The sequence below is a fragment of the Myiozetetes cayanensis genome, unplaced genomic scaffold (assembly GCF_022539395.1).
Source record: "Myiozetetes cayanensis isolate MyiCay16 unplaced genomic scaffold, myiCay2020 scf7, whole genome shotgun sequence".
Classification (NCBI taxonomy): Eukaryota; Metazoa; Chordata; class Aves; order Passeriformes; family Tyrannidae; genus Myiozetetes; species Myiozetetes cayanensis.
The window spans coordinates 15,481,936-15,506,460 of NW_026087964.1; the positions used below are offsets into that span (position 1 = coordinate 15,481,936).

Genomic DNA, 24,525 nt, shown 5'->3' on the forward strand with positions numbered 1-24,525 from the left:
ATTTCTACATGTCATTGTCGTTACTCTCCCACTCAGATAAACCTTTCTTCCTCTGAGTTTATGTTTTTATTTAGTCTTCTATTATCACTAAATGTTGGGATATTTTGAGTTTGCTTGCTGGGACAATGTGGCCATATTTGATTCCTTTGAGTTCCCGGGTGATTTTTCATGATGATTGGAGCCAGAGTGAGTGCACACATTCACTGAAGGGACCATAGATTGGTTTGGGTTGGAAGGCACCTGAAAGATCACCTAGTTCCAACCCCCTGCTATGAGCTGGGACACCTTCTACTAGACCAGGTTGCTCAAAGCCCCATCCAACTTGGCCTTTAACACTCAGACAGTTGCAGCACAGTTGTTTAATCCAAAATATCTCCTAATGAAAATAAAGCATTGCTTAAATGCACCTACTTCATCTATAACATGAGATGCAAAACAAAGAGTTTTAGGGGACTGTGGGAATTGTTCAATAACGTTGCACATGTCACTTGGTGACACAAATGCTTGAAAAACATACATCATGGTAGTGTGGAACAATTACTAAATCACTTGGAATAAATGATGTAACAAAGAATGTGAAATTACTTATTTTGGAGTTACGAGATAAGACAGTCTCTACTGCTTGTTTACTTTGTGAGTCTGGGTCTTGCCTAGAAAAATGATAGATGGTTTCAGAACAGTGACTGTTGGTGGCAGGTGCAGAGCCTTTTGTCTTCATGTTACTTAAATGTTGTAAAACATTTGAGTACCTGGACTCCTTTATCTAGCATTTATAGAACTGTACATGTCTCTTGGTCATGATCTCTAGTTCATTCTGGTCCAGAAAAGCTTGGTAAGTTTTGTAATTGCCTGTACAGAATTTACAGCAGTTCATATCTGTTGAATACTGCTGAAGTGAATCTAAACTCTGAAAATGGTGTACATTGCTTTTAATGATCATCACTTCCCACTCTCTGTGACCCACCTAATAAAGCAGCCTGATTGGCCATAGCTTTAAAGTGTTAGGGTAGCGAATATCCTTTTCAAAGCTTTGATGTTTTATCTGGATAAAGCTGTTAAGTCAACAAGGAATGTACTGCAATAATTATCCAGAATTTACACTGAAAATTTCTGACTGTTCTGGCATTTGCCAGACTTTAGACCCAATTCTCATGTGGTAAGTCCTAGTCCTGCAGCTGGCTTTGAGACAATGCTTTGTTCTGCTCGTGGATGCTGGGCATAAGCCTCTCCTCGTCCTAGCTACCCAGTGCCAGGTGAAGTTCAGAACAGCAAATTGTGCTCTCTTGCTCTGGAGGAAAGAGTTTTTTGCCACTTTTGTAGCCTTCAACAACTATTATTTTTCAGCACAATCACACAAAGATGTGTTTATAATTATACATAATTTTATGTAATTGTTAGTAATTGGGAGGGCCTGGGCCTGCCTTTTGCAGAGGAACTAGGTTTGCCAATTTTGATCAACCTGTTCTGATTGTTCTGATAGAAAGGTTGGGACAAAACATTTGATAAAAATGCCTTCTTAGAATATTTTTAAAGCAGTTATATCTATTCTGTAATATGAATGCATTTTGCTTATTTATTCTAGCTGGATCATGAACAACAAATATAAGTTCAGCCTTTGCAAGACTGAAGAAAAGTTTTAAACAGTGCTTTGACATCTGAACAGAAACTGGTTTTACTAAATTTAGGCCTGTGGTTGTATGCTGATGTTTTGAAATTATTAAAACTTGATCCATAAAGAGAAAAATCTGCCATTTTGGTCTCAACATAGCTTAGTTGTGAAGCCCTATAGACTGTTAATGATGCAATGAAACCCTCAAGTACAAACACTGCATAAGGAGTAAATACAGCAAAAGATACTGACAAATTGTCAGATTATACATGAGCAAGAAGGGATAATTTCAATAATAAATAATATTCAGCAAGAAAAATCTCATGGGATTTTAACAAATCCCATGGGATTGTGAAAAATCAAATGGGGTTTTTCTTGCTGTATACTGTACTTATTTACTGAGATTATTCCAAATGATGAGAGTAGACCTTTTTTATCAGTAATACTGAAAGCACATCAAACAACCTCCAGTTATCATGATAAATTTTTGCTGTTTGATAAACCAAAATAAAGCATGTATTTTCCCTTCTTGTAGTCTAGCAATAATTAACTATCATTTTCTCAGTACTGTGTACCCTCCTACTGACCTTCATGTTAACATGCAGACACAGCAGTAAATGAAAAGCTGTATTGGCTTTTTCAACATAAAAAGTATGTTTGCTAGTGGAAGGAAATTATTTTCCAGCTTCTGAGAAAGTCCTGCAGAATATACACTGTTTCTATGTGAACAATGTATAACAGGAGAGAGCAAAAAACAAAGTTCAGGTCAAAGCATAGTACCCTATGATCCGAGGTCTGTTTGTGCATAGTGCAGACTGTGGGCCTTGCAAGAAAAATGGTGCAGTGTTTAAGACACTGTCTTGGAAATTAGGACTGTTGTAGTCAGTTCCATATTCCACCACGCTGTTGTATGGCAGTAGGTAAGTAATTTAGCCTTTGAGCTTCAGTTCCATCTGTAAAGTAGCCATAGTACTCCCCTTCTTTGCAACTGAAGGTAAATACAGGAGTGTGGGGTGTTTTTGATCCTCTAGAAAACATTTTTGGTTCTTATCTGGGAAGTTTTATTCATGGTTAGGAACAATTGGTCTGGATTTGTGTGAGAATCATGTATTTTGGTTCCAAGAACTTAAAAGGTTTTGAAGAATCTTTTCCAAAAGAAAACAACTGAAATTTCCCAGCATGGAAGAGTATGGAAGTTTTTTATTCTGCGAGTCCATGAGTATGGAAGTTTTTTATTCTGCGAGTCAAAAGTCATCTGTGAAAAGTCATCTGCTTTTCACAATACTAATATTTTTTAGAAGATCTCCAAATTTGAGTATAAACTTCTAATTGAAATTCAACCCAACATGAATGTTACTACAGCTGTACAAAAAAGCAGAAGATTTATCAGCTTTTGTTGCTGGACCAGGTGCCTCAGCAATTTCCATTATTTAGACTTACTATTTCCCTTTTCTTCTGTAACAATGGGTCCTCCCTTCTGACCTTGGCATACCAAAAAAAATAACTGAAGACCTTTTTTGAGAGCTACAGCTACTGAGCAGGCTGGGGGATGAGGAAGAACTGGAGGTACTGCAGGGAAGAATGTTCTTCCTGTAGCGCTGGAGAAACACTTGGAGGTAGAGTGCTGGATATGAAGAGGAGACAGGGCATTTTGGTCAGTTGAATGGGAGCATGAGGGACATAGGACATAATACTATTGGATTACAGCCTTCATAGGCTCTGCTGCTCACACAGCAAATTAAGATGCCTCTTTCCCTCTTTTCAGTTTTCTCCCCAGCAGTTTGGAGGTTACCCTTTCTAAAGAAAGTTCCCAGGCAAGACAAAGGTTATCATGAGCAGAGAGCATCTAAGGAGGAATTATGTACCTGTCCTTTTCTCTAGCCTACCTTGAGAGGCCAGGTATCATAGAATGACCTATATTGGAAGGGACCTCATGCTGAAAAGTAACTGCCAGGCTCCAGGTCACAGACAAAGGTGTCTCTTTTGCTATCAGCTTCTTCCCATGATTCAGAAAGGTGAGTATCAGCAATACCAGTCAGGGTAGGGGAGGAAGGAGTTCCTGTTGCTTCAGCAGAAATTCCTGTAGGAGGAGTTCCCAGCAACCCATTCACTCCCACAGCTGGATGGCTCAGGCACAGTTTAGGAATATATTCCACTGTGAATGAAGAGAAACCACTGTGGATATTAACCAGAAGTATTTGCTCCCATCTATTATATATGACTTTTGAGGTGCCAGCAATTGTAGCAGGCCAGCATTGGATCTATAACTCCTCCCATCTGCAGATATGAGGAAGGTTCATAGAAGAACCGGAACTTGTGCCATTTATTTCTGGCTGAACAGCACCATTAGGAGTCCTCCGAAGCCTGGAAAGCAGGTAATCTTAGTAAAAGAATTTTTGCTCTCTGCCTGTAGCTTCTGCTGAAATCTCTCCTCCCCTGGTTCTTCCTGTGGTCATCCTGTGTGTGGCTAACATGGGCTTGCTGAATGTTCCATATAACAAAGAATTTCTCATAGTTCAGTCCAAAATCCCATGTCCCTCATAAGAACCTTTGGGTATTTCTTCTCCCTGCATTTTCTGTATGTTTTAAACATCACCTGTGTGATTTTGTAGCCTCTGCTAGTGGTCTGTCACTCTCTGCCTCTGGATCAGAGCAACAATGTCAGCAGCACCCCTAAAGGAAGCAGCCTGTGAGGAGCTGTGAGGATATGATGGAGGCATTCCCATACATGAAGTCTGGCAATCAGTCCTATAATATGTCTCAGAATTTATTCTGGTTGCTTTCAGCTGACAAGCTTTTGGTTCATTGCAAAAACTCTTGTTATTATTCCTTATTGCATTTAGCAGTTAAATTTTGTCCCATAGCTACCATTCCAGCTGTTCTTTTGCTCTGACATTGCCTCCCAAGTTGTTTAATCAGAACATTTCATTAGTATACTGCAATTTCTGTGCCAATTGTGTTAAATTTGTCCTGGGACAGTTCTTTGAGGAATGCCACCAGTAAAATCCCTCCAGGCCAATGACGTCCCATTTGTCACTTCCGCTTTAGCTACTTCTGTGCTTGGCTTACAGTTCCTGCAGCTACTGATTGTTTCCCATGTGACATCATTCCAAATGCTTCACTAAAGTCCAGAGAGAATATATCCCTTGAAGTTTTGTCACGTTGACAAGCTGGTTACCTGATTAGGTAGAATGACTAATACAGTGGTAATTAACACTTTGGGAATTTTCATTTCTGTCCCCACTTTTCATTATGTCACAGTTTGCCATGATTCTTGTGTGCTTTTCTGGAAAGAAGAACAAATAGGCAGATGTTTTCCAAAGAAGTGTCTGGACATTCTCATACCCCTTCTGTCTGGATGCATCATGATGCATACAAAATTAAAGACTGTCTATTAGAAGTACCTAAATGTTGCAAGAGTGACCTGCCTCTCCAGCCCAGGCAGGAAGGAGAGGTGTTTGCTGCTATCAGTTTCTTTCAAAAGCTCAGAAGTTCATATTCATCCTGTCTTTTGTCATTGATTATTGACTCACAAGAACTAGTCTTGGCTAATAGAAAATTGCCATAAACAGTTGGTTTTACTTAGAAAAAATATTACTCATCAAACTTGGAGAAGAGGAAAGGCAGTGAGCAAGCCCAAATGACAAAATGTGATTAAACGAATTGTCACATATGCAGTCACTAGCAAAATTATTTAAGGGGGTGAAAAGAATTTACACCTGGTTCTGGTTTCCACAGATCATTGGTTGCCTATTGCTTAGAAAGGCATGACAGCCAGATAATGACTGCTTTGAAGAACATAAGGAGTTTCCCTTTGCCTCAATCCTTAAGAATCACAGAAAAGATACAGGTAATGGTAAAAATACAGTATTTCAATTGTGCCAATCGTTTTAGTTGAATAATATTGATGGCTCTTTGTGATTCATTTGTGAACTGCTGCATCCTTTGGGAACTCCTTGGATTATGATTTGTATGCTCTGCTGGATACTAGAAATTTTAAAGCTGTCATCCCATTTGATTCCTTATTTACAGTCAGTCACTTTGCCCCACCCTTTTCCAGTAATCTTCCCATGATGGCATGGTCTAGCTAAAGTTTTGATCACCTCTAAGTCTCAGAAGAGCAAAAGATATTTTGTTTCTGTTACTTTCTGTCTTTCAAGATAAAGTCACAAGTTGATACTATCATGAATCTTCACAACCAGGTTCTAATTCTAGCCCTAAATCTATGGAAGGTTTCTCATCTAGATCATTTTTGCTAGCTACATTTGCAGGCAAACAGCTCCAGTACCAGAAGTGTCCATGTTAAGTGTTCTACTGGTAGAACAGAAGTGTATAAACACAAATTCAGTTTTATTACGAAGTGACATTTAGGACTGCCTTGTTTAGGAACAAAGCTCTTGGGGCAAATATCTACAAAAAATATGAGGTTCTTACCACTTAATTCTGTCAGAATTGAGCAATTATGTCTTCTCTTCAGGTTTTGAGATAAATCCAAGGAAATATTGTAGTTCCTACTTACAGTATAGCAGTCTTCTTCACTCATGGTCTATCTGTCCTGAAATAGATTCCAAGCAGTGTTTTCATATCCAAACTATCTGAAAATAACTTCTGACATTTTCAAGACTGCATTCTGGGTGAATAACCACCTTTGTGTATGAAACAGTTTATGAAATCATATCTCTGCTATATACAAGAGAAATTACAATATTCTTGTCTGCTTTGCTAATGTTACCTGCGTGGCAATAGAAGTTGAACCCTCTGTTCTCTAGTGCTAGTTAATGTATTGACTACTTTGTTACCATTAAACTTCTCTTTCAGAAACAAGGCAGGGGACAGCTCTTGAAATTATCTGCATATTCTAAGTGTGTATTCTTTACAGTCAGCTTCATATGAGTATTTCTGTGTTGAATGCTAGCTGTTATGTTGAAAGTCTTTCTCATAATTCTACAATCTTGTATCATTGTACAAAACATCACAGTGATACTTTATATAAAATAAGGAAGGGCCCTGTCCACTTATATTTGCAGATACTGGGCATCTGGGGAATTATTATGTTTAGTACAACATTGTTCTGTGTCTTTGCTGTTGTAGGAAGGGAAATTTTGAAGAGGAACTGTGCATAGGAAAGGATATCCTTGCCTCAAAGAAAGCGAAAGTGTAATGCCACAAGTCTGCTCTGAGTGTTAAACATCTCTCCAGTGTTTTTCCACTGTGCTTGCATTTCATTGATCACAAGGGTCATCAAGAATCTTTGCCAGGATTATGTTAATTCTACCTGAACCCCTAATCCCAAATCTGAAGTAGAAGCAGTCTCTCCATTGTTCCTTCAACTATGTGCTGTCTCAAAAGCAGTGGTATGACAAAATCACAGATTATATACTGGAAATGACACTTGGGGGTCATTTCGTGCAGTTCTCTGCTGGAAGCAGGGCTAACGCCAGAGTCAGATCAAGGTGATAAGGATTATGTGGTGTGAAGGTGTCTCAGGAACGTGTGCTGTCTTGTAACTAGTCCCTCAAGCTTGGATGAGTCAGTACAGAAGATCATCACCTCTGGGAGCACTGCAGAATCAGTACCTACTTGTCTGAAGTGTAGGTGGAAATATCATCGTGTGTTTTGGTGCAAAGCTCATTAGACTGTACCATGGACTGTGGTACTGATAATCTCTGGACTTAACACTGGAGAAAAAACATCCTTACAGTGATTACAGGGTTCACCTTTGTCCCTTTGCTGTGTGTTAGTTAGATGACATAATCAAAGAATGCTAGAATTAAGCTTCTTTTCTCTCTTGAGGGCACCAACACTGGGATCTACATGTGAGTGACTGAATTCATCTGTCTTGCCAGGAGGCTCTATTCAGCCTGCAGTATTTTTAAGGAAGTAGAACGTCATGGTGAAGTCTCAGTCTTTACCTGGGCAGGGCCTGGTCATTGAACACTCCTAGAGAGCTCGATTTGCTTTTCTTACCACAGATGAGGGAGTGGTCTCCTAATAAGAGTATGGATGGGACAGGCTTTCAAAGAGGTGCTTGCAGAGGGGAAGAGAGGAGGTATTTCTGGGTGAACTGGTCAGCCATACTCCCTTTTGAAGCCTCATTGGCAGGAGGACTTTGGCAGCTGGAAGGCAGCCATGCAGTGGGGCATGAGTGGTAGCCACACCTCTTTCCACCCAGCAAAACAAGAGCCTGTGGCTCTTGCTTTGTACAAGCTCACCAGCAAAGGAATGGGGGCTGCTCAGCCCAGCCCAGTCCAGGACAAGAAGAGAACCATTCCTCCAACACACCTTAAACAGTCCATACTGTCTATTGGTCTTCAGCCTAAGCACTATTTCTATTTCTCTAAGGGAGGGCTACTACCATTTGAAACGTCTCTACACAAGGTCTTTCCAAACAGTCCTCTCCCATTTCCCTTGGGCCAGAAATCATTTCAGATGTGCCAGCTGGGACTCAGCCCCTGGGCTGATTCCAGCACCTCTGCCTAGTTTTATGTCAAAGCGAGCTGGCTGATCCCGTGGGACGTTACAGTGTGCCCTGATGCAGGCGGTGCTTGGAAAGGTGCTGCCGGACTTCTGCAAGGAGGTGGAAAGTGACAGTGGCAAAGCTGAGTGGTGGCCAAGCAGTGATTTCCAGTTCCTGATGTTTATTTCCTGGTAAGTGAGTGGCATGTTTAAGAATATTTTTAAATCTCGTGGTGGTAGCAAGAACTGATATACTAGCTGCTTTGCCTATTTCTTTTGTCTTGAATTTTAGAGTATCTATGACTAAAGGTATAGTTACTCCTGCGCCTCAGTAGAACCCTCAAAACAGAGACTAATCAGCTGGATAATTTCCTACTCCTAAGTGTCTGAATGTAGGACAAAACTTCTCTTTTGGTATTTTCTGTGCTGCTTATTTTCCAGTGAAACAAATTTCCTTTTGATATGAAATACCTGATTCAGTCTCTAGGGGATCCTGTCTTTGTATTCTTCTTGTGCATTATTATTAAACAAAAAACAAACAAACAAAGAACCCCAAACGAACCAGTAGCCTGAGTGATCGCAACTGAAGAATGCAGACTTTGTTCCCAGGGAGAAGGTAAAAGGGAAGACAAATTGCGTTTAGTTCTGTAACCAAAAAAATTCTTCCAGAGGAGAACAGGGCTAAATTTTCCCCCTCAAAGATATTGTATGTAACTAACATAATTAATTACAGAATTATTCACATCCAGAAACAAGGATGCTTGATTCACCTTCTTTTACAAAAGGGAAAAAAAGGATTCTCAATCTGTCAAATGCAATGTAAATACAATTTAAAGATAGTTTCTGAACACTGATAATGGAGGAGAGAGTGGGGAGTTATGGAATAAGGAGGATTGTCTCATGTACAGCGATGGCAACAAGAAAGACTGAATGGCTTATTTGCAGTTGTGGTCGTAGCTTTCTGTTAAAATCTCATCTATATTCAAAACTCTTGCCAAACATTTGCTTTTGCCAGTTTCTGGATTATTTATCAGTTTGAATTGACATAATAAGCTTTGGACCCATGATGTAAGTCAGATGTCTAAATCTGGCGCCGCGCAGAGTGGGTTTTCCCAGCCTAGAAAGCCAGAACTCAGCCTGTCAAAGGTGTCTGCCATGAGGGACTAGAATGAAGTCTGACTCTTATCTGTGGAGCCTGCTTTTGAGAGTAGTACTACTCCATGGCTGTTAAAATGGGCTGGCATACTTCTGTTGTCTTTCTTCAGCAGGGTTGCCTCTTTCTCAGCTATCTGTTATGGCTCCTTTTCTAGCAGCTTCCTAGTGACCAGCCTCTCTTGTTGCTGTCCTCTCAGCACAACAGGGTTGAAGCTTTGCTGTGGGAGTGGCTGCTTGGGGAGCTAAATGCTGTGCATTCTCACAGGAGAGAGGAATCCTGAGCTATGGGAGTTACGTTTCTTTGGGTGGGTCTTCATGCATGGAGGGTTGTGCATGAATTCATGAGCCCAGGCAGAGGTAAAACCTGTTTTCTCAAGTGTAAATTCTGGACCCTCTTCCATTACTCAGTATTTTATAAACTGAAGAACTGAAGCAGTCTTAAGTTGTGCTACTTGTCCCATGCAGCTGAATTGCTGAGGAAGTCAGGTGTGCTTAGCTACAGGAGTCCCAAAACACCTGCCCTTGAGGAAACGAGCTTGCAGTGCCAGCTGTTCTGGGCACTGCCTGTAGTCCACATCTCTGCACTGTCACAGGTGACAACTTTTGTGATGATTTTCAGAGTAGTGCATGTGCTTTATGAAATTTTGTGTATGACTCATCACTTGGTATACCAGGAGGTCTAGAGCTACTGATGATGATTTCTTTCCCTGTCTCCTATAGAAATGATATGTTTAAATGTAGTCATAATTGTTTCTCAGATTTATCACCTGAGTTGAATGATCCTCAGTGGGGATGGTGTTCCTTCTTCTCCTTTACAGTCTATTCCCTGCTGTGGCTGGTTTATTCTCAGAGTTTCCTTTGTAACTAGGGTCATAGTTAACTTTGATAGTCATCTCCTCAAAACAGATGGTTGCAGCTCTACTTCCTGAAGATAATATTTGGCTCTGCTTGCTGAGGGGCATGGTTCACCATTCTCTGTTGTGGTGTGACAATAACTCCTCTCTGAACTTTCATGCCTGGGCAGAGATAGACGTGCTGATAGTCCTGTCTCTGCTTGGAATCTACAAGACCTAGAAGTCCTTTGACTAGTAGGCTTCTGTGTCTTGCAGAAAATATAGTTGCCTACTGAGTATCTGCCTAAGCAAACTGTTGGGTCTCCACATGACTTGCAGGGTCATGTGGAGAGAGCATGGCTGGGTGTAAGACGGTAAGATCTCGTGGTGAGTCAGGTGTATTGGGTTACCTGGTGGGCAGCTTGCTGCCAGGATATTTGACGGCCTTTCTCTTGGCTGCAGCTTTTCTCTTGACACATCTGATTGAACTTGCAACCATCATGGGAGGTTGTGCAGCAGAGGGATCTTACAGTGCTAGCTCAGGTGCTACCCTCAAAGAACATGATGAGAGGGAGGCATGTGCTGAAAGCAAGAAATCCAACAAGTCTTCCTACCTGGGATAGAGTAAAAGGTCTCTTCAAGTCAGCCCAAACTTTACATTTTCACTCTAGACGTTAACCTGTTCCCTGAAGGAATAGACCCACTTTGTAAGGATGGATGCACTGCGTGCAGTGAAGAAAAGTATAATGTCAACAGGCCTTTAGGGTATCTGACTTGCTGTTTAGTAAACAAATACTTATTTAAAAAAGCCCTAAGATGGCATGGTAACCTTCTGATGACCTTGCTGAGCTGTAATACATATGGCTGCTTTGTGGCAAGGGTTCTGCAGGCTGCTATTTTATAGCATTAATTTACCTCAGCTCACTTCAGAACAAAAGAAGGCATATTTATTTAATCTTTCATGGTTAACAAGCCAATGTTACTGAACAGGTTGCCCTAGTATTTCCTTTGAAAATAATGCATTTTTCTCTTTGGTCATAAACAAGTCATAACCCTATTTCTGCCATGCTAATAATCAGTTTCAGGCTCCAGTTTGGCAGAGTACTTATATGCTTACTGAAATGCTACTGTTGCACCTGTTTCAAGCTAGAAATTAGAACCTGAGAATTCCACTGAATCGGGGCCCCAGTGGTAATGCTTTTAATTGCAGTGTGAATCCAAGTCTTCCCATTGACCAGCAGATGGGGCAAGTAGGCCTCCTTACAGTTATGGTCAAGATTTTTTTTTTTTTTTTTTTTTTTTTTAATGCAAAGTTAAAATGTAGCTGTCGTTGGCTCTTAGTTCAACAGGCTAGTTTGAAGGCTCTTTACCTTTGTACTGTAAGGGTAAATTATGTGCTTTGACGTAACTGGACTATTTTCTTTACAAACATGTGTCGTAAACAATTGTCCTGTTCCTTGAAATTCTGAGATTTAAAATTGTGTTCCTTTCTTTACACAGGAATGAAAACAAATCTTTTGAAGGTTTTGTTGTGCAAAGATATGGAAATGCGTGTTCCCTCCCCAAAACTAGCCAATAGTTAGATGTTTACAACACTCACAGGGGATGCAAGGGATCCAAGTTTTAGTCCCTGGTAGTCTTCCACGTGTCTCTAGAGTGCACTAATGACAAGATCACCTTACTTGCTTTTGGGTCATGTTCTTCAACTCCCTCCTTCAAAAGCTGTTGTCACTTTCATACATTTATTGATGCACCAGACTTGTACAGATTACATGAGTGGCAGACGTTGCTGGCCACATTTGCTTTCTGCTCATGCTTCTTGCTTGCTGTTAACACTTAATATGATGTACTTATCAAAAGAGAGGGTGATCCTCAAAATAAGTCAGTCACTGAATACTGTCCTTTCTAAGGAGTAAAAGCTTATTCTTGAACACATAGGAACATAGAGCCCTCAGGTTCTCTTTAGCCACAATCACACTTCTCCTTGTTTATCACATCAGCTCCTTCAATGTGATTTGCTTTGTGCTCACTCCTTGGAGCTCAGCTTGGTAGTGTGAATCCTGGAGCTGGCTGTGTTCTTACAGGCAATGTGGTGCAGGTGCAAGACCCATTTTTTGCCTTACACTGAGGCAAACAACTCCTCAGGTGCAAAGCCCAGTGATGAGGGGGAGCTTCTGCTTTTCATATAGACCAGACATAATGGCTTGTCTGTTTGGGTGTATCTTACCCTTGTGGAAGCAGCTTCCATTGTTCAGCCTTGAATAAAAAGTAACAATTCATCTATCTGGTTTTAGAGTGGGGCAAGCTTCCTGAGATAGCTGGGTGGAGGGATGAAGAAACCTGTATCTATATCAAACTGTCCATGCAAATACAACAGGTTAACATAAAAGAAACCAGCTTGGCTAAAGATTAAAAAAACCCTCAAACCCCAAAACCAACAAACCCCACCTCTTTCTCCTCAAATTTTCAAAAACTGAAATGGGGGAATAGATGTGAGCCTACCTTCTCAGTTACGTAGAGAGTACCTCAGCTGCTGGACTTTAGTTTAACACAGGGGTCTGTGTGTGTCACCATCTGTCATTATTTGTTTGTGATATTCAAAACTTCTCTTAGTGGTGGAAGGGAGCACAGAGGAATTCCTGGCTGGATTAGCATGACTTTGTGCTCTTTTTTGAAGCTGTTACATGGTTAAAACTAAGGGGAGTAATGCTGAGTGCAGAGGGGGTTGCTAGGTTTAAGCTGGTGTAAACTGAGAGCAGCTTCTTTGCAGACAATAAAAGTAACCAGACATTACAGGTGTCTAACCTGGTAAGTCTGGCTCACCTTCTCCAAAAGTACATGATACAGAATCTAGGCATTACCTTAACCTAGTCCATATTTTGGAGGAGCAGTGTGTTATCTCTCGCAAAGGTTGCTCCAGCTTCTCTCTCTTTTGCAGCTTTGTGACGCCTTCGGACCTCATCTCTAACACTGCCTCCTACGTGGTGAGCAGCATGATTCAGACCATACTTCTTGCACCCAGATTCCTACAACCTGCCTCAGTCCTGCTTTTTTTTTTACTTTCCATTCAGTCTGCTGACAGTCCTACAGTAAAAATTCCTTTGGCTCCTGCCATATCTACCTTTGCCTTTAATGTTTTTATTGGCTCACTGTGTTTTGAGTGAAATGTAAATTTCTCAGTGCATGTGCAGCCAGTGTTTGCATTGTGTTCATTTTGTGTGTCTTGACTGTCTGGCATCCTCTGACTTCACCCTTATCCTTGTGGTCTTCCTCTATTTATAATTTTCTTCATATCCTTCCCTGTTCCCAAAGAGATGTTCTTGTCACAAGCTGAGCAATGTTACGAGCTCTTAAAGCCCCTACTTTCACATTACTCCTGACCTTCCATGAAGAGCTGGCCATTTTTCTCTCAATTTTCTACTTTGTGTATGGAAAGAGCTGCTTTATAAGAAACATACTGCTCCTTGGGTAGGTATAAAACATGGCTGAGACTGCACAGGCTTCTCAGAAACATGGGTTCTGACACAAATGCCTCATGAGGCAGCTGGAAACACCTACAGCATGCAGTGGTTTGGAGTAAGCCAACTGTTCAGTGACATGCTGGCCTCTGAGGAAAGCTATGCATGCTCTTCGCCAGAGGTATCTCAGGAGGACTGGGAGCCTGTCTGCTATTTGGCTCCTCACAGACAGCAGATGTTCCACGAGAAGGTGAAACATGCAATAAATGACTGCATTTACTTGAAGCAAATCAGAGCTAAAGCAAAGGCAGTGGTCCAGCCAAGTGTGTTTACTGCTCTGAAAATGCCTTTGTGCTGATGCAGCATCTTTCGCCCAAAATCCCTGAACATTTTGAAAGCGTTAACAAAAGTAGGCTAATGTCAGTGTTTACAGATCTGTTTGAGCTGGGTTTTTACTGCCTCTTTTGGATGCTGCCATCCATATAGCAAACACTGAGTTTGGTACTGCTGTGGCTACTTGGCTGTGCATTTCCTCAGCTGCATAGATGGTTTCTGCAGCTGGTGTTGAGTTGGTGCTGATGCAGCTACATTGGTAAAGGGACCTAAGCAGGGTAGCTCAGGTAGATACACATGAGCTGTGGTCACTTTAGTGGAAAAATAAATTTGTCCTATTTTTAGGAGGGAAAAAAAATCTATGACCCGGACTGAAGACAAAAGACCCAAAGATACATTTCTCTTTTGTGCTGCTGCTTCTGAGGGGGGAGAAATGGGAAAAGTGAAATACTGAGTAGATTATCGCTAATGAAAATAGGTTCAGGCTAGCTTGTTCCATGTCTACCTGCTGAGCGCATGTTCAGATGATGTCTGAATGTTCAGATGATGTCTGAATGTTCAGATAATCTCTAATGCAGGGAAATGTCCAGTGGCACAGAAGAGAGAGAAGTAGTCTCTCTTCACGTGCATGCGTACTTTCCTCCTGGACCAGCAGATACATCTTTGGATGCTTATTTTGAGATCCAGAGGTCACTTATTAGTCTGCAGTGGCATACAGAAAAGGACTGTATTTTTAGCCAATAGGAGGGTGTTAATGCAAGGATTTCATGTTCTTTTTCTAGTAGAGAACATGCTGCCAAAAAAATATCACCTGGTTCAGAGTATGTGCCAGGGGTTTGGCAATGAGTTAAGAGCTCACAGAACTGCAAAGCCCTGAACACTTTCCAGCAGAGCCCTGGAGACTGATAGCTCCAGGATGATTGGAGGATGGTTCTTCCCCACCAAACTATCCCCTGGCAATTGTGGTGGGTGGTTCCTCCCCAAAGGTCTGGTGGTCCTCTCAAGATACGAAAGGGGGCAATCTCTGAAAATTCTTGGGATGGATAACCAGTTCATGTCCTTCTAACTTGCTCACATTTTACTGAGAAACTCTTGCTGTCCCCTTGTCCTTTGCTCAGCTCACTCTCGGTGGTTTTCTGTGGACATTTCCCTGAAATGACCTTGCTAGAACCAAAGTGAAATAGAAGGCACTACCTCTGTTCTGCTCTGAGTCCCTTAATTAGAAAATGTTTTCAGTCTGTAGAGAGGGTTTTTTTCCTCTCTCTTTGGTTCTCTCTGCTCCTTGGCTGCCCACAGTGACAGCCATAACTGCTTGATTTGAGGGAAGCTTTGCATGTGCAATGAGTGGCTCCTTCTGCTAACAATTTGTTCTCTGGAGCCTGTTGCCACACAGTAAAAATAAATTTCACTGTTTAGTACTTTCCTGTTTTGTTCTTCCCCTGCTGCTGGCAGTGAGTTGACCTACCCTGTTTTGGTTTTCAAATTTATCATTCTTTGCCCTTCTTATATGAGACAAAATCACAAGATTAAATTAACAAGGATGCATTATTGATGTGTACTTTTTTTGGTTGTCCTGTGTTGCACTAGAAGTTCTGCATAAAATGGGGAAAAAAATGCAGATTACATTCTGGAACAATATTCAGTTTGGTTTTAGGATGAGGAAGAAGACAATCTCACTTGAAAAAGTCTAATGGTGTGTGCTGAGTAGGTATAGTCTCCATACAAAAAGCCTTTTTCAGCCATCCTGCAATGTGAACTCAGTCTTTTTATAAACAGTCTTCATTTGGCCCATTCCATGCATGTATGCTGCTAGAGTGACCAGGATGTTTAGCACATCAGACCTAGCTTTACAGGGGTGAATGTAGGTACTGGAAGTGCTCCAGTTGTAGTAGTATGCATGCCCCTGCAACCTCTAGCTCAGAGTAGGGTAAATATTTAGAGTGGCTGAGCCCAGTCTGGGCTCTGTGCTGTTTTAACTAGATTGTTCCTGCCTACTTTAAAGCCAGCTTAGGCATTTATCCACTACACCAGAATCTTTGGGGAGTATGTGTACCCCTAATTGGATATGATGAAGGCCACAGTTACATGTTTTCCATGGTTCCAAGCCTCATGCTTAGAACACTTGAGGTTGTTTTTACTGTGTGAATGTGACTGCATGTGGATTTTAATACACAGAAAAACATACTGTGACCAACTAATGAAGTCAATAGAGTGGTTACATTTGTCTACTTTCTCGGAAATTGTCATCATTCCTGTCTTTCTTGGGATGAATAAAAGAAATCTATCAATCTAGACAATATTATTTCTGTATATTTTTTGTGTCTTTTTATAGCATAAGTAGGTTTTGAATAATATAAAGCAAGTAGTTTTTACTTTCTCTTCACTGACTTCTTTTAAGCAAAGGAGGACATCTCCATGCACAGGGTAAAAGAGGCAAAGAGAAACTAACCCTTTGCCATTTGCATTTTACAAACCAGATCTTGAAAAAAAATTACTTGAAGGAGGGGAAATTTGCCACCTTAACATTGCAAATTATGTGAAACCAGTATGTCCTCCCACCACAGCATATGTTTGTGGTGGATAGGCGGGGAGATGCAGGGAAGAGGTGATGGTATAAAAATACCTTGTAAAAACAAATGTTTGGCTAGGGGAGAGAGTTTGTCACTTCAGCTAGACTAGAGGGGGAAACCAGACAGACAGGGGGCGGATGGGAGGGTGGGGGGAGGAACTTATGTCACTTCAGCAAGGTAAATAACTTGACAGTGTCTCAGAAATAGCAGTCAAATAATTAGCTTGAGAATATCAGATATTAGACAAGTAGGTGGCCCAGAAAGTTAAGAGTAAGGAGTAAAAGCTATTTAAACTAACAGTGAAGACCTTAAAAGAGTTAAGCGTGTGGCAAATACCAAGCAGAAGGGTGACAGGTAGAAATCCCAAGATAAAGTGCAGTCTTGCTAGTAGCCACTCTTCCTGCATTTTCATGAACTAAGAAGTATGATTTTTCTTATTTATCCTTATAATATCCTTATTCTAAGATAAATACATACCAAGGGCTGTATACCGTAACATAAATGCAGCTTTGTAATGTCCTGCTAGCATGGCTTTCTCCCTCCACATGCCATATGGAACACTTTGTACACTCCACAGCATCCATACTGTGCAAATGTGAGCAGACACCAACATGACCAGCCACAAGCCAGGGGAGGGAGGGCCAGGAGGGATAACACTCGGTGCCTCTCGGTGCAGTTCCGGCTGGCGGTAGCAGCTGTCAGTACTGGGAGGGCAACCTCCTTCCTATGTGTGACATTTATAGGTTTTATTTGGTTTTAATTGAGTTGCCTCAGTGCTCAAGAAGGTGCCCAGCCAAGGAAGAGTGGGCGAGTGCTTGAGAAAAAGAGAGAAAGAGGAGGGGAGAGAGCAGACTGGTAAGGTGCCCTTCACATCCGATAATTTGTTATTTCCCTGTTTTACAGACAGCTTCAGATGCTGCTTTCCTTCTACTTCTCTTCATTCCATGTTACTTTAATCTGTGGAAATCAGAAAGTGGATTGAATGGAGATCTCCATGAAGAGAAGGTGTTTTGCTAAATCAGACAAAACCTGCCCACCTGCATCCTCTCTTATTTCGCTAGGAAGTATGCAATTCTTCTGCCTTGGTGGTGACTTTTGGTCATAGGTCATTCTCCCTTCCCCATGGTGTGGGACATGTGGGTATTCTAAAATACCCTCAGGGTATTTCAGCTGAGCAAGCACCGCTGTGTACAGTGGGTCTGTCCCTCTTGTGATGGCTTATGGCAACCCAGCTCTATGTTGACAGACTGGCTGGTGGGGCTTCCGAGTGAGAGGGATGGGACTGTGTTAAGTGCAGGCCAGGTTTCAAGGGTGACATACTGCAGAAGCTCCTTGGTTCTCAGTTTGCAGTCAAGGATAGAAGAAGATTTAACTCTCTTCTCCTCCTGTGACCTAAAGCATTTTGCTGAGGTCTGTTGCACAGGGCTAAACTTTCCGCTAGTAGGCGTTCACACAAATTTGGCTATTTCTGGCTATCTGCATATGTTGGTGTGCAGTCATTTCATACTTGCATTCCACTGAAAAACAACGGGTATTTTCCCCCTTCAACAAATTTCAAAGAAAATACGCCAACAAAACTTTGTTAGAGAAATTTTGCATGCTCCAGTCAGCAAACTGAAACCTAGAATACCTTCTGAGCCCATCTGTGCAGCTGCGTTGTCGCTTTGTCCTCCAGGGCTGACTTAGGGTAGCTGTGGGGATTAGTAGTTTGAGTTCCCTGACTTACATGCATGTACTATTAATGAAATATTTTGGTGGAAATCTAGCTTTTACATTTCAGATTTGTTTCGTTGCACCAGTTGGTGGATTGAAACTGCCATCACAGCAGCTGCCTGAATATCATGTAACGCAACATGCCTTGATGTCTTGTCATATTTCAGTGTTTGCTCACAGCACGAACAGTCCCAAGCATTGTGTTGGTTTTTTATGAAGGACCAGAGTCAGGGAAATAGAGAGGATCTTTTTTCCTCCACTTTCTCACAACCCCCCAAGTTCTCATGCCTTTCCACTATTCCTTCCACCAATTTAGTGATTCACCCTTTACTGTGCAAGTGCTTAGGGTCACTTGCACCCTGATAAGCAATGCAGTACAGAAAGCCTTTGTAGATGCTTCTGCATGTGTCTTACTGAATATACTGAAGTCTTCCTGGATACAGGGAGCATGTAACACTATAATAACTGAAGAGTGGATGTTATAATAGAGCTGAGAGATTTACAATTAGACAAGAACTTTTTCTTTTGCTGGGGATGTTAAAACTAAACCCTAAAACTTTTCATGGAAATTCAGGACTTGTGATGAAACTCTTAGGGGAGTTTCTTAAGTGTAAAATGCAATTTCTGATAAAAAAGAGTGAAAGAGAAGTTTATTGTAGGCTGTTCAATAACCTGGTCATTGGGTGATCCCTGAAATGTACCAGACCAAGTTCCAAGTTCTAGGGATAAATTAGAAGAAATAGAAATATGAACTAATCTCTCCAGTACTGTAAATAACTGTCTTAACTGTTGGGCTTTTGAGAAGGATGCAAGAGTTGGATTTCTGTGGCTTCTTTGAGTGAAAACTCTCAGAGTTTCATCCAATTCTGAAATTCTTCTTTTTCTTTTTTTGCTGTGATTAAAAGTTTGTGTTTTTGCAAAATGGAAACCTTGATATCCAGCCAGTTAGAATAATAAAAGTTTTAGGTATCTTGTGAATGTGAGGCAAAGAAGAAGAAAATGTGTTAGTTTGTTGGCTCGGTGTGAGAGGAAGGTCTGGGCTTAATTTAAAAGTCAAATGTAAATATATTTTTTCTAACTTTGACTTGTGACAGATCAAGATTTGACATATTCTCATTTTTCCTTGCAAGCTGCTAAGGATTCAGACGAACTTGATGGAAATCTACCTTTGACAGATGACAGCAGGATTTCATGAGTGATTTCTATCTCAAGGCAACTGCCCCTTCTCCACAGCCAGCAAGTAGCAATAGCATTTTAAAAGAAGGATGTCAGAGAGCAGCTTGGTTTTCTCAGTTGTCATCGTTATTTGTTTCTCTCCTGGCCAAACCACCAGAAGCAGGTTAAGGATGACACAAACTAGCAACAAATCATGGGGTGGAGGACAGAGCATGTGACAATGCCCTGGCTATGGTGCAAACATTTGAGCTACATTTCGAAAGCCCAGGTTTGTGTTCGGCAGAGTTCATGAGTGAAAAATAAAAGTCTTTGACGATAACAATCGACAACCTCAATCTCGTTAGTGTCTACCATTCAGAGAAGAGGCTGGAGTGGATCCCATCAAGCTGTGATTTGCTTCAGTACACTGGGGAAGGTTCCTAGAAGCATTCCCCCAGTTTCTTCACACTGTGCACTGAGGGGAAAAAAAACAACATTTGGCAATTTTTTGTCAATATTTGTATAACTCCTGATGCCACTAAAACTGCATATGCAGGCTTTAAACTAACAAAAACAAAGCCATGGCCAAGCTGGAGAGCTGGATTTGTTTCCATGCACAATTAGGTTTATTTGTTTAGGTCTCATTTTATTTGCTTTCAGATGACTCAGATAGGAGTATTGCAATCCTTTCAAAGTGAAGTAGTGTTCTGTGTATTTTGGGCATTGGGCTTAGCCAAATGTGGAAAGAATTGGCTGCTCAATAGTATTTTCCTATCCAGAGGTTTTTTCAAACTTTTGAGAGGAACTGAAGGAATGTCCCTTCCATGCCAGGCTTTCCCCCTCTTCCCCTTCACAGCGTCTCTCCACATTATTGTTAAAGAGCACAGGAATTTTAAAACACTCCTCTGTTGTGCAATTGTTAGCAACTGCTCTTATTAATTGCTTTACCATTATGCTGCATATTTAAATTCTCGTTGGTGTCATCCATAACAGGCTGCTGCGAGTACCTTTTAACCCATTCCAATAAGTATATATGGATAGTGCCCTGCTCAGAATCTCCCATCCTGCTAGACCAGCTCTGGGTTTGCTGAAAATGATTTCCTGCATACATGAAGGGATATGTACACTTTGGCAAGTAGCCAAGTTTTCTGCTTGGAGTTAGTCACTAAGGGCAGATTATTTTCCAGTGGACATGCTTGCACGCTATCCGTGTTAAGAGAATTGTCTTAAGTCTCAATACCATAGTGGTTCTTATATTCTCCACACCCACCCCCCCAAAAAATACAAAAGAAAACAAAAGTGCAGTGGTTTCTTGTTTCTGTCTTATGTGAGCAGGAGGCAATGGCTTTTAATTGGTGTTTTAGACACTGTTGTATTTTTGGGGGATTTTTTTTCCTTAGTCGTCTTCTGATAATTTTGCTTATGGAAATATTTCAGAAAATGTAGACCAAGTGAATAGATCTGCATTTAATCTTATTTCTATGAAACATAAAGGTTAAAGGATTTCCTGCACTCACCAGAAGTATGCATTTGATTTATAGCCTTCCTTAATGCTCTTCCCACTCATACTCATAAAAGAAATATAGCAACAAAGGCTACTAGACAACCTATTTTAGAGTTTGCTCTGATAAAACCAAACTGGAACTTTATGCAGTCTTAAATGTCAATTCTAAAATTTGGAATGTTTTTCTAATCAAGAACAATAAACGTGGAAAGTGTCTTGGTGGAGCGGAGCCGTGGCTCAGCACGCTGCTGGCCCGGTGCTGCGCACACTCCGGGAGCAGATGGAGTCTGCACATCACGTAGTCCTCCCCGTGCAATAGCTTGCTCTGCGAGACTGCTTGACCTTGTGAGGGATTGAACAATGCTTAGGATATGTGATTTGTTGTTTTATTTTGCCTTTTAGAGGATAGGAACCCAAAATATATCTGTGACAAATGACCAAGTTGAGGAGGAATGTAAATCTTCAAATACAATAAAGAAGGAAGGATTAATATAAATTTCCAAGCCTGTGTTAAAACCAACCAACCAACCAACCAACCAGAACCTAAAAAACCCACACAAATTACAAAAAAAAAAAAAAAAAAAACAGAAAAGATAAAAAGGTGTACAAATTGGATGGTGCCTGGAGACCTGTTCCATATGACACTTTATTTCCCTCCCTCTAGCTGTGGAAACTGAGACTGTCAGAAGAGATCAAACCAATTTAGTGGCCTTACTTAACACAGTATCGCTTTATAATACCTTCAGGGCATTTTGACGTTGTGCCTGGAAAGCTTTCAGCTATTCTCACAGCACGGGCTGATGTGCTGCCTGCAGCTCTCCTGCCCTTTCCTTACACACGCCATTTTGTTGTGCAAAGTTCTTCAACTCTAATGCGAGATGGAATGACGCTGTGGACTTCACTGGGAGCTCAGAGAGAAGGCTGGCTCAGGACCTGTCAGAGCTTATATTCTATGGGCTACTGTTAAATATGTAATTCAATTATCAAAGTATGTTGTTGATGAAGGACACTGAATTAACTTTACTTCTGTAAATAAAATGAGTTTTAATACACTGAAATAATGAGTTTTTGTACACTGAAAATGTATAATCATCCCAGATGCATATGCTTCCAAGTACACAGGCAAATATATAGACATTTCACTGTATTATAGTTCCCTCATCACATAAGGGACTTCCTATATTAAACTGATTTTTACCATAGTTGGGTTCCTTTAGTTGCCACGTGCAACTAAGTGGTAAGACAGACACCTTTTTTGGCAAGTTGTATGTACCTTTTGCCTTTTTACTTATAACACACTATGAGCTACAGCTGGGCAGGTTGTGATTTCAGTCCAGGATGGTTTTACCCCTTCCTTCCTGCAGATGTGTAGCTGTGTGTAGGCAGATACTTGCTGATGCCTGGCTAGTAATTCAAGTATTGAGACATGTGGGCTTACCACCACTTCCTAATGTACTTTACAGGTAAGCCTGCAAGAGGAAAGAGACTCTGGGGAGGAAAATTAGGAAAAAAGAACTTAAAGCTTCAAAAGCATCAGCCTTGAAGCTACAAAGCAGAGTCAGGAAATTGAAGGAATCACAGAAGGCTGACTGCACTTCCTTTTCCAGGTGATGAGGGACCTGAACAGTTTAGGACTAGTTAAAACTTACAGCAATGCCAAGCACAAGTAAGATAACACACATTTTAGTCTTCTGTTATCCTATCTCTTTCTTATTTTCCCTAAGACAGAATTAAGTAAGTCTGTATCTAAATGCATGCTCCTCTTTGACTTCAGAGCAAAGTAAAATTCCTCACCCTGAAACATCTCTAGGGGGTGTAAGTAAATCACAGTCCGGACAAGGCATACATGCTTTTCATCTGTTGTAAAGAATTACATCTTAGCTGAGGGTGGGGAGGAGATGGCTGTCAGCCATGAAGGAGTAATTTAAGTCACCTGAACATTAAACATGTCCTAATCACTAATGACAGCACCAAATGCTGGGAAGCATGAGGGGGGAAGAATGGTGGAGGAAGATGAGCCACCAATGAAGCTTTGAGATCTGAGCATGGCAGTAGCCAAGAAGACTCTGAGGGCTCAGAGAATACTTTGCATAGTACCCTCTGAAACTGGATTTTTTTCTTCATATCCGAGGCTAGGTACACATAGTGTGATTCAGTCTCATAAAAGAGAGGATAAACTGCAGACTGCTTTGATCTACAAGTGCAACTTGTTAAAAAACGGTTTTCTCCCCCACTAATGCAGATCAAGCCATCATGCAAAAATCAATTATTTTGATAACCCATATGATTACATTTTGGTGATGTTTTGTTTTCCACTAATAATCTTTATTACCTTGTCCAGTTAAACAGGACCTTCGATCCAGGTATGATTAATAACCTTATTATGGTGATACATTTTTACTTCCTCATTGCTGGAGTTCATAAAGTTGCATTTCCCATCTTTGAACTTTATAGTCTTCATCAAAGTGAAATATACCAGGCATCTTCATTCCAGCAAATTTTTGAATGTTGCTTTTCCTACTGTTACTCACTTTCCTATTGCTATACCTGTGTGGTCACTCACCAGCAGATATAAGCTCCCTCTACGAGTGCTCTGAGTGCTGACTAATTAGCAGGTAAAGCCCAACTCATAAACTTGCAGCTGTGGCTTAACACTTCTCTAAAATGGCTATGTACCTTCCAGTCAGCCCTGAGTGCTGAAACATCTGTCTGCAATGGACTTTGGAATAAACGCTGTGAGTCAGTGCAGTGGCTTCGTAGACAGAGAAGTACTAGTTTCCAGTTAAGTAGCACATGGAAGTAGCCTATTTATGCCTAGATGGCACAGGTTTGAGTTAGAACACAAGCAGAGCTAAGCATCATTTATGTAGGTCAAGTGTACAAGACAGTACATGCAGTAGTGAACAATAAGGCACAAGTGAAGGTAAAACTGCAGGTTGTGAGGTCACAGGATTGCAGCTTGAGACAAACCTACAGATAAAGATGAGGAGAAGATGGCACTGTGTAGGAAGGGAAATCCTTTTCTAAGTCTTCCAAACTTGCATACAAAGCAGAATTGCCGGAGAAGGCTCTTATTCATGTTATTTGCCCTTTCTTCTCTCCATGTCTCTCTATTATCACGCAGAAAAGTGGGGGTAGGGGACTAAAACACAATGAAAGTACCCATGGTATTATGTTATCTGTCTGCCATGTGGAGAAAAGCCAACGTGCCAGAGAGCAACACAGGTCTGTGGTACAAAATATGCTTCTATGAGTGGGTGAATCTGGGGGATATGAAACTCTGTGACAATATCTGACCATGCATGCTTCACAGGAAAGGGGGAAATCTCTGTGTTTGTACATCAAGACAAAAATGCATTTTTTCCACACTTGTTTAATTCACTTCTTGCTAAGCTTTATGGTTTAAGAGTCCGTTGTGTCTCCTAGTTCCTTTGTTTCATACTTCGTTTCTTCTTCCCAAGCACTGCACTGAGGAACCATGTGAAGTCTGCACACTGCTGCCAGAAGCTGCAGTGCTCATTGGGAGTGGGTGCTTTGTCTCTTGCCTACTTGCTCTATGCACAGCCATCTGTAAATGTCATCTAAGCTCAGTCTTGCACCTGTTTAAATCTCTATGTTCATGCTAAAGTCCCCTCTTTCCAGAGGACCATGTGTGACAGCTTTGCGTTGCTCCTGGGAGTCAGACATTCTCTCACTACATGTCGAGGGGACAATCATCCCAAGAAATGTTATTCCCAAA

At 41.1% G+C, this 24,525-nt stretch overlaps 1 protein-coding gene across 2 annotated transcripts in view; it reads left to right on the plus strand.

Moving 5' to 3' along the window:
* The first annotated feature begins 8,134 nt into the window (after positions 1-8,134).
* The window catches only part of RBPJ (recombination signal binding protein for immunoglobulin kappa J region), a 143,703-nt gene continuing 127,312 nt past the window's right edge, over positions 8,135-24,525 (plus strand). The window contains exon 1 of one of the 2 annotated variants that reach the window (XM_050338684.1): positions 8,135-8,257. In XM_050338684.1, coding sequence (XP_050194641.1) covers positions 8,142-8,257 — 116 coding nt within the window. In that variant the 5' untranslated portion in view covers positions 8,135-8,141. The remainder of the gene's footprint in view (positions 8,258-24,525) is intronic. The other variant, XM_050338686.1, reaches the window with a different exon arrangement.